General features: G+C 44.1%; 1 protein-coding gene across 1 annotated transcript; it reads left to right on the top strand.

Annotated features, from left to right (window-relative positions):
- The first annotated feature begins 4,866 nt into the window (after nucleotides 1–4,866).
- On the top strand, nucleotides 4,867–9,316 carry AGTRAP (angiotensin II receptor associated protein). Its single transcript, XM_026862579.1, has 5 exons — nucleotides 4,867–4,900; nucleotides 5,124–5,235; nucleotides 5,883–6,081; nucleotides 6,311–6,349; nucleotides 8,299–9,316. Exons 2-5 carry the CDS (start codon nucleotides 5,131–5,133, stop codon nucleotides 8,403–8,405), a joined length of 450 nt encoding a protein of 149 aa, XP_026718380.1. The 5' UTR covers nucleotides 4,867–4,900; nucleotides 5,124–5,130; the 3' UTR covers nucleotides 8,406–9,316.
- Nucleotides 9,317–9,843: the final 527 nt, after the last annotated feature.

The raw sequence follows: 9,843 nt of genomic DNA, 5'->3' as shown, positions 1-9,843 counted from the left end.
GGGGTGGGGGGTGAGGGGGGGCCCCGCTCCTCGCACGCCGGCCGGCTGTGCGCTGGGCAGGAGACGTGGAGGCCTCGGAGGAGGAGCAGCGGGTGGTGTTGCTAAACCTTCTCCATCCCAGGGGCGAGCGTTGCAGCAGCTCTTGGTCACGAAGGCAGGGACTCCAGGGTTCTCTCCTGCTTCGTTTAGGGAAGTTGCTGAAGTGGCCAAGAACTGGGTTGGGACAGCGGCTGGTCTTTAACTTGTGTCCATGGAGGTTTGCAGCTCAGCTGACCGGAGCTAATCCAGGATAAACACTACACAAGATCATGAGGAGGCAGAGTTTTTGCTTGTCAAGCAAAATAGCTTAGAAAGATGATCCTACTTACTTTGGGGTTATCATCCAGTAGATAATTGAAATTGCTTCTCTGTTGGGGGGGAGGGGGCAGGCTTCAGTTGGGGACAGTTTGAAAATTTCGGTGACTATCTGGTAACCAGAGAAATGGGAAGTAGCTGACTTATAACAGTTACACTTTTCACTTTGGGAAGAAGCTGATCCTTCTGGGAAGTTGGTGGATGCTCAAATCACATTTTTGCTTTTGATGTTGGTGTTTGATATTGAAACCTTGCCTGGTTTTTTTTTTTTTTTTTTTTTTTAATGTATTTTCAGAGCCCTGAGATTTCTAGGGGTGTGTGTGTTTTCAGCTTCACTACTCTGTAGATCTTGTTTGTGTATGGCAAGTTTCAGGTGCTTCCCTTGGTTAAAACTTTGCCAAGAGAATGAACGCATCACTGATCGCGTCAGGTTTTTTTCTGCTTTTGATTCATAAAGCTGTGAGAAGTGGCTTTAGAGCAGGCTGCCTACAGGTTAGGTGGGAGGATAGTATTATTTCAGTTGCCGTTATGAATTCAACTTTGTACATGAAAGCATTCATGCATCTGCTGAATAAAAGCTTGGTATTCATATAATCATGTTTCCTCCTCTTACTAGTTCACCAAGAAAAGCAACTTCCCTTGTTAGAGGCAAGTAAGCAAATGAATTTTTCAAGGCCTGGCATGTGATTGTATTACATTCTGGAAACTAGCTAATACTTTGCTCTGACAAGTTTGGATTATTGTGTGATTCCAAGGGCACTAGGAAGATTAAAAGCTCTTGCCTTCTGCTTTGTTTTTTAACTTGATTTGATTTGGTTTGTTTCCCATGCTAAAACAACCATAAAAAATAAGGACATTTAATTAAAAAGTTTGCCATCATGAAATGCGTGTTCTGCCATGGGAGGTGGAGATACAGGGGAGCTGAAAAACGCAAGACTTCTGGAATGAATGAGTCACCCTGACAGTGCAACTAAAAAGTTGCTTTTCTTCTCTGGTTTCAGACAACCATTCCCAAATCTCTTCCTAGATAAGAGTGAGTTTGTCCTGGGCAAACTGTTTTCAGCATTAAATTCCTTGTTGTCAAGTCTGCCGGTACTACTCTGGGGCTGAAGAGCTGGGGAGTTAATAATTGTACCTGCGCCTTTGTACTGTTCCTGAATTAGGGCCTGCCTGCCTGGAACATATCACAAAGGTGGGAAAGATTCTTACTGAGAAAGGGACTGGAAATAACACACACTACTGCTATTCATTGGCATGATCTGCTTACAGTTTCTGTGAGATTAAAAAGATGAGCCTCATGATAGAAGTAGCTCCAAGAAAACTGCATGACTGAGCTGTGTTTGTGCCAAAACACAGAAATGCCTTAGCCCTGAGGTCTCTCTTTAAGCTACTTGCAGAGCTATAAAATTAACGTAGCAGGCTTTGCCCTGCAGTTGATGAGGAACATGCTCATGGAACAACATCTTACCGGCTCTGTTCTAATAGTAACGCTCAGCAAAGCATGTGGGAAGCAGCATAGCCGTATTTTTGCAGTGAATGCTTGACACCTAGGATTATTGCAATAACTATGCAGATCCTTGAAATACAGAGTTTTGACTTTGATCAAACCTGGACAATGCCCTACAATCCATGTGCCTAGAAACATAGGTTTTGTGCTTGGCTATTCTGTGCTAGGTCACAGAATCATAGAACAGGTTAGATTAAAAGAGACCTCCGTATGTCATCTAGTCCAACTTCCTGCTCAAAGCAAAGCTTTCAAAGTTAGATCAAATTGCTCAACTCAATATTCGGCTGACTTTTAAAAATCTCTAAGGATAGAGCCACGACAACCTCATTGGATAGCCTGTTCTACTGCCTAACCACTCTTATTATCATCACTGTTAAAACAATGAGGAGCATCCTCACAGCTGACTCGCTCACAAATGGCTACTCCAAGAAAATAATTGTAATTTGGAACCATGTAATTTTTAACTTAGTCAAAATTCAACCTTATGCTAGGTTCTGTGCTGAAGCATGTTTAATGGAGTGAGTTCCTGTTAGAAATAAGTTTCCCAACTAACCCATGCAGACCCGGGCTCTTTCTATGCTTGGCAACTAGTTCAATTACATGCTGGGATTTGCAGAGGAGCTAGGAATTTCCTTTAGCTCTCCCCAATTTCTGATGGGATGCTTTTAATCACTTGGTCATCCATCTGCACAGAAAAGATGGGGACAAAGGTCTCACCTTTGTTATTTTCAGCTCTCAGCACTAGTTCAAGTGTTAGGGGTTATTTTCTCAAAAGAAGAATTGTATGCCTTTCTTAGGTACAGACTTAAGTCCTTGAACAGATGGAAAAAAAATTAAATTCTGCTGTCTCATCAGGAGACTGCCTGAAAATTATCTAATCTCACATAGTGCCTATAGGTTTAAAGAATGTTTTTCATTAACACTACATTTTCTATGTTAAAACATACCATGACCACCAGCTAATTCCATAGTGCCCTGAAGAACTGTCAGGTAAATTGGACTAATAACCAGGAAGGGAATGCCCTGTTTTTATTCCAGCAGTCCCTCATGCTATCAGCCCTAGTTTGCCTGACTTTATGCTGATGACTAAGCATGCTTCATAATTTAATAACTGCAATATTGATCTAGACATCTTAAAAAAACCCAACCCACCCTGCCTAATTATGTTAACTGGTGAGCCTTGAGGGGTCTTGCGGGTATGTAACATGCAATTAAATCCTACCTAATTAAGAATTTCCCTGATGTTGTGGTAGTCTCTTGAGTAAATGCTATTTGCATGTCTCCATTCTTACCCGAGAACATCTTGTATTTTACTGATTAGCAGTTTCTGCCTGGTCTCTGTGGTACAATTTGGGAGAAGGGAAAGTGAGGGAGGGTGGTGAAGCATTTTGTAGGCTTTCATGAACAATTAAAAAAAAATCATTAATAAAAATCTGTTTAAGCAGTGTTTGAAGTTATGACAAAGTCTAGGCTACTCAGGGTGAATACTCAGCAGATGTGCTAGGGTACTGCAATGAAGCAAGAGCTCTGTCTTACGATAAGACATCTATCTACATTGTGGTATCTCAGCAGAGCAGTACGAGCCCCAGCAGACGTGTCACTCCTGTTGATTTCCTGGCTGCGCTTCACTCGTGTTCACAGCTTGGTTATTAACTCTCTCCTCCAGCAACTAGTTTTGTATTAAGTTAGAGCATGGATAGATGTTTTAAGTCAGTGAATGTAGCGGGATGTCAGTAGATCTTAATTTTTTTTTTTAGTGTCTTAATGCTCCTGTGTGCATACAGTTTTCCTGTGCCTACCGAGTAATTTAGCTTTTTGCTACTTACTCATTTCCCAATTTCCTTTTTTTTTTTTTTTTTGTATGTGGGGGGAGTGTGCCTCAGGGGGGGTTTTGGTGGTGCTTTGGTGTTGTTTGTTTTTTTTTTTTGTATTGAGGTTAGTATAAATGCCCGCAGCAGCCTTTCTCACAGCTAGAAAAAATGGAATAATGCCTTCTTCCCATGGATCTTCTGATATATCCAGGCTTCAGCCTTTCTTTATGAGGCTGTTAGTAGAGCGTGTCTTCCGTATTCTTGTTTTCACAAATGCTAGAGAGTGAATATGAGTGATCTCCCTTTGTTGAGTTGGGCCAGCAGGCTCAAAAGTGAGTGAGCACGTGGATATAGGTACAGAAAAAGACTGAAATGGTATATTCATGTTCCCATTTGCTGTCTTAATAAACATGTATGAGTATGTCTCCTTGGTTACAGAAATGTCAAGTGCTGGTGAAGAGAATCCTTGTGTCACTTGTTACAGTAAGATGCTCCCTCTTGGATTTGTCCCCTTGAGCACAAGGATCGGGATCATTAAGGACATTTGCAAAGTAAAGAATCTGTGATAGCATCCTTATGTGGCTACTTCAGGCACTTCCAGCATTTTGGCCCTGGTGGCTTCACTGGGAGTGAAGAGGGCTCTGTACTAGGGTGCGATCAGGGTTTCAGGTTCCTAGAAGGTGCCTTCAAGTCTGTAATATTGCAGTGAGGTTGAACCTCTGCTCTGAACAGACTGGAAGGAGGTAAAAGGAGGATTTACTGAGGACTGAGGTGAAATTGCTGGGAGCTGCAGGCATGAGTATCCATGGACTTCCAGATTGGTCATGTATAAACTGTGCTAGCATAGTGTGAATCAGGTTGCCCAGCTTTCTGTACGAACTCTTCTGGAGTTCCAAAATCAATAACCCATTTAGAAAGGACTAAGTGGGCCTTGAATCAGCTGCTGACAGAGATGACAACAATAATGAATGACTGCAGTGTAGCACCACAGGAAATACTCAGCAACAGAAGCAGAGAAAAATGTTTTTGTGTCTTTACTGTCCCAGTTGCTACGCCAGCTTTCTGCACAGGTTCATGAGTGCAGGGCACTCTTCCACCTGTCCCTCAGAAACAAGGTGGTGTCATTTCATGTTGATCCTTCCAGAGTTTTCCCAACTTGCTGACCTGCCTTCCTCTCTGTTTTTTTTTCATAGGCCATCATTCTGGTACACTGGCTGCTTACGGTGTGGTGAGTGATTGGTAACTGGCCTGATCTGGGTGAGAAGAGGGTATTCCTTCAAACTAGGAGTGGGACATTCTCAGGGAATCAGAATTCCCTGTTTGTGCCTGTCTGTGTACAAGAAGATCCTAAATCTGAGTAAGGTGTTTGTATGGGAAGAGGGATGAATGCAAACTGTTGCAGACTTACTGTGAATGTGGGCTGGGTTTTTTTTTTTTGTCTTGTTTGGCAGGGGATGCATGAATTATATGTTTCCAGCCTCCTATGCCTGGGGAAATTTCAGTGTCCTTGCAGTGGGGATCTGGGCCATTGTACAGCGAGATTCCCTTGATGCCATCATGATGGTGAGTGTGAGGGTATCTGCCTCCACCAGGCTGCTTCAGGGAGAGGGTGGAGGGCAGAGACAGCTTCTTTGAGGCAGTGATCATTTTCAGCTGTTCCCAATATAGCAGTGAACAAGTCAAATTCCCAGTTTGGGTTGTTTTGTTTTGCCTTTTTTTAAGAGGGCATATGAATCTCTAAGCACTGTAAACCATGGTGAGAAGCATTCACTATTACTTATTTTGTTTCTCAGAGGTGAGGCATACTTGATTCTTACTTTTTTTTTTTTTTTTTTTTTTTTACCTGCTGTTGTGACAGCAGGTGTGTGTAAAGAGGAGGGCTCAAAGCATTTAATATGCTTGAGTTGGAGGGGCTTTAATAAAACCCTTTTCTGAATTTTAAAGAGATTGTCAAGCAAAACCAAACAATCCTGGATCATATCATGAGAAGGTGTCTGACAGATGTGAAGAAAATGCATGAAATACAGGATCATTCATCTGTGAATCTCTGTCTATGCGGGGCAATGTCAAGGGTTAGCAATGTGTGATACTGGGGTGAAGGCATGATTGTGTGAACACAGATCTCGCAGGAAATACCGGCTGTAACTGCCTGTTACTTCTAGTGGTTAATCCCCTATTCAGTTCATGTCCTGTTCTCTCTTTGTTTCCAGTTCCTGACTGGCCTGCTGCTCACAGTCCTCACAGACATCATTCATATCTCTGTCTTCTACCCTCCAAACAACTATCTCACTGATGCAAAGCGTTTCAGTATAGGCATGGCCATCTTCAGCCTCCTCCTCAAACCTGTGTCCTGCTATTTGGTGTATCGAATGTATCGGGAGCGTGGAGGAGAGTACACCTTTAACATAGGTAGGATGTTTCCTCTGCCTCCATGACAGTGTGGGCCACCTCCCCGGGTGTTAGGGAGACCGCCTTGCACTTGGGACCCTTCAGCCTGAGCTCTGTGCAGCTGGATTCAGACCCTCTTTCCAGGGGGGTGTGGGTTGCTCGCTCTCTCTCGCTCATGTGCATTCTTCCATTTTGTGGTTCTGGTGTGTCTTAGGCCTTAAATTTACGTTCTTCCTCTCTTCCCTTGCAGACCTGGAGTCCTCGTCTGACAGCCATTTTGCCCGCAATGGTACTGATAACACTGCTGTCTCTCTTATGCAGTATAACTGAGAAGCTTTTCCTCTCCTCCTCCTCCTGCATTTGTGTGTGCTTGTTGGAAGCCTTTGGGTGTCCTTCTCTCTTTGTCAACCCTTTCTTTTCCTTCTGGGGGAAAGTAGAAACAGCATCCCCTCTAGCTGAATTATGCATGAGAGGGAAAGAGGCTGGATTTCTAACTCCATGCTTTCTCTGGGCCTTACATGTCCTACCTATTTTGATTGCTTTGGACCTCCATTTCCTCACCTGGAAAATGGGACTGATGTTTACGTTGTGGGACTCCGCCTGGAGGCACTAATTTGTCTCCTGGTTGTACTTGCTAAGTGATAATGTGGCAGCCTTCCAGAGAGAAAGGGCTGTGACTGGATGTTCTGGGTCTCAGTCAGCTGCTTTGCCTGGTGCTAGTTCATGCCAGGGCAGCTGCCAAGGATTGTTTGCTGTGTTAAGAGTTCACCCTGGCAAAAGCAGCAGCCTGGCACAGTTATCTCTTTTGCCTTCCTAAGAAGGCTGTGCAGGACAAAGGATGGTATAACTGCATTACTGTGTTTGAAAGCTGACACTGATGCTGCTTTGATGGTAGCAAAGAAGGTAACGCTTCCTGTGAAAAGAGATGGATATGTTCAGAGGAGAGGCCACGGAAGGAAACCATGGCTTGGGGTGCTGTATGCTATTTGCATATCTGCTAGTGGAAGGTGGATGTCTTCTCCACCAGCTGCTTGTGCAAATGTCAAACAGATATGTCTCAACTGGGTCAGAAAGCCTGTGAGTCCACTGCAGTGCCTTGCTGTGGGCTGTGTTTGTGCCAAGTTTCATTAGCTGCTTACCATGCTTGTAACTGGGATTTCACATTTGTATACCATGGAAAGTGTAGGTATCATTGAGGAGTTCATCCCTTTGCTGGGAATTTGGGAGCAGTCCCCTTTTTCAACCGCATTATCCCAACACTTGACACTTTTCAATCATATTATCCCAGGCATGACACTGTCTGAGACTGTCCTCTCAGGCACAGGTTGGAATTCAGACACTTTGCAGTTTCATATCCTCTCCTGAACTTTCTCACAAGATTTTTCAGCACACGCTGTGCTGTTGTTTTGTGTTGAATTGTGGTTGACAAATTTCCTCTCTCATTTTCCTGCTATCTGGCATTTTCCTTTTGAACCTAATAGTGTTGCATTTTTCATGGTGATCTCTGTCTCATCTTCTTTGCAAACAAAATCCCTTTTTGTTGCTTGGCAGCATCCTTGCTGCATAAAAAAAGCCTCTGGTATGGTTTGGGGCTCACCTTTGCTTCAGATTGCTTTCTAGCCGTGGCAGGTATCTGGCCTATAGCTGTCCATGCACATTCTCTGTCTGTCTTCTTTCCCTGCTCATCCCCTGGACAGTAATACGATTTTGTACCAGTCTTGTACCACAGGAAAATTGTTCATAGTGCAATTGGGATCACTGCTGGATTCAAATTTAGTGCCATGGTGTGGCACGCTTGAGACATAGCTGTGTTGTTGGAAAAAGTGGTTCATGGATGAATCATGCTTTTAAATCTGTGCTGTCAGCTAGCCATAGTTCCTGCTGCTTCTGTTTTCATCTGTTCATCTCAAACTTGATCTTGCTGAAATATACTATTACAGGAGCCTGTTACACTGCTGTGTAGTATTGTGGGTCTTGGTTTCCACACAGCCATGTGGCTACTAAGAGAGCAGTGCTTGGAGAATGAAGAGGCACGTTCAAATGCATGTTAGTTATTTTGCCTTTGTTGGAAGGATGAGTTTTCTTACCTCCTGCCTGTGTAGTGATGAACACAGAACACGGGTGCTGGGGTAGAGCAGCTGATGTGGCGTGCTCCTGAGCTGTTGGTTTCTTCTAGAGGATTCAGTTCTCGTGCTTCTGTTTTTTTTCCCAAGATTGTTCTTTTCCATCTCCATTCAGGTGTCACCCGTGCAGGCCGGGATCGCAGCACCTATGAGTCAATTGATCAGCAGGATGCCCCTCCACAGTGGCCTGACTCAAGCAAGACATCCCAGCCGCCGTACTGAGGCCCTCTGCACAGGGGGGAGAACAGATGCTTCCCTTGCCCCCTCTGACCCTCTGCATTTCCCACGTCCGTGCTGACAGAGCAAGACCTGCTACTGAGCAAACAGGAGACAATCTGATTTTACATTTCTTTGCCTCCCTGAAGATGGGTTCCTGCAGTAAGTCCAGAAGATCTCAGAGATGTCATGTTGAACACTGTGACTCTTTGTAATCCTGGTATTCTCCTTTCCTCCCTCCCCCTAAATCCTTCCTCTGTATGAGTGGATGCAGCTTCTGCAGCCTTCCAAGTCTTGTATTCTGCATCCTCTCTGTTCTAAGTAAGGGAATTGTTCAAAATATTCCTGGACAAGGTATCTTTAAAAGGCTTATGGACTGCCCCTAAACAATACAGTTTAGCCTGCTTTTTATGCAGATACATTTCCAGGAAACATGTGGGAGTTCCTGAGGGCTGGTTTTGGTGTTATTTAACTAAGATTTATGACTGTAACTCCCTATGCTGGCTGTGGTGGTTTGCCCGAAGCTGGGGTTGATATAAAATGCTCTTACTCGGCCAGGGAGCTGCTCATGCTCTCAGTATCTAGTCTTGGGTTTTATTCACTGAGGCTTTTATGCAAGTTGAATGTCCTTCAGCATACTTAAACTGCCTGTTGAATGTAGCTTATAGATACTCTGTGCCTTGGAATGTCCTTTTGTCTTCAGCTGCCTATTTTAACAGAATTTGAAATGTTACATTTTTCTAAGAAAACTATAAAATGAACACAGTTTTTCTGTGTTAGAAAAAGTTACACTGGTCACCTATGTCTCATTTGAAAATGTAGGTATTCCTGGGGATTTGGGATTGTAGTCAGGCAGTTCAGGAGAGTCATTATGGGGGAAGGTCTACAGGGCTTTGATGGATGGCTTTTAGTCTAAGCTTTACTCAGACTAAGTAGAGGGTACTGCTTGTAAACTTCCACTTGTCCAAGATAGCAGAATAATCTCAACCTACCTGCGAGCCTGCTCTGCTTCCTTTGAGTATCCTACTGTAAACTGGTGCTGAGCTGAAGTTGTCATAGTTGCTAATCTTCCCACTCCAAGAAACCCGACTGATGAACTTTGGGTACAGGAATATGGCTTAGGCTGTGAAGCTTGCTTCTTGCTCCATTTTGCTACAGCGTCCTTCCACTGAAGGAAAACCCACATGATTAGAACAAACTGCAGGCAGAGTATCAGCATCAGGGTTCACATCACTCAATTTCACACAGGGCACTCCCTTCCTCCTCTCTATCCAAACAGGATTTCTGCCTTCTCTGACTGCACAACAGAAAACTCATGGGACTGTTTCCACTGTCCCCAGCCCATCCTCACCCTGCGGAAGCTGACAGCTAGCAGAGCCGAGGCATATCTCTGCTGGGCTACCTCCAGCTGCATCCTCCTTTGGTGCACAGCCCACTGCAAAGC

The sequence above is a fragment of the Athene cunicularia genome (assembly GCF_003259725.1).
Source record: "Athene cunicularia isolate RWA chromosome 21 unlocalized genomic scaffold, athCun1 chr21_part1, whole genome shotgun sequence".
In the NCBI taxonomy this organism is placed as follows: Eukaryota; Metazoa; Chordata; class Aves; order Strigiformes; family Strigidae; genus Athene; species Athene cunicularia.
This window is presented reverse-complemented; position numbering and strand designations above follow the sequence as displayed.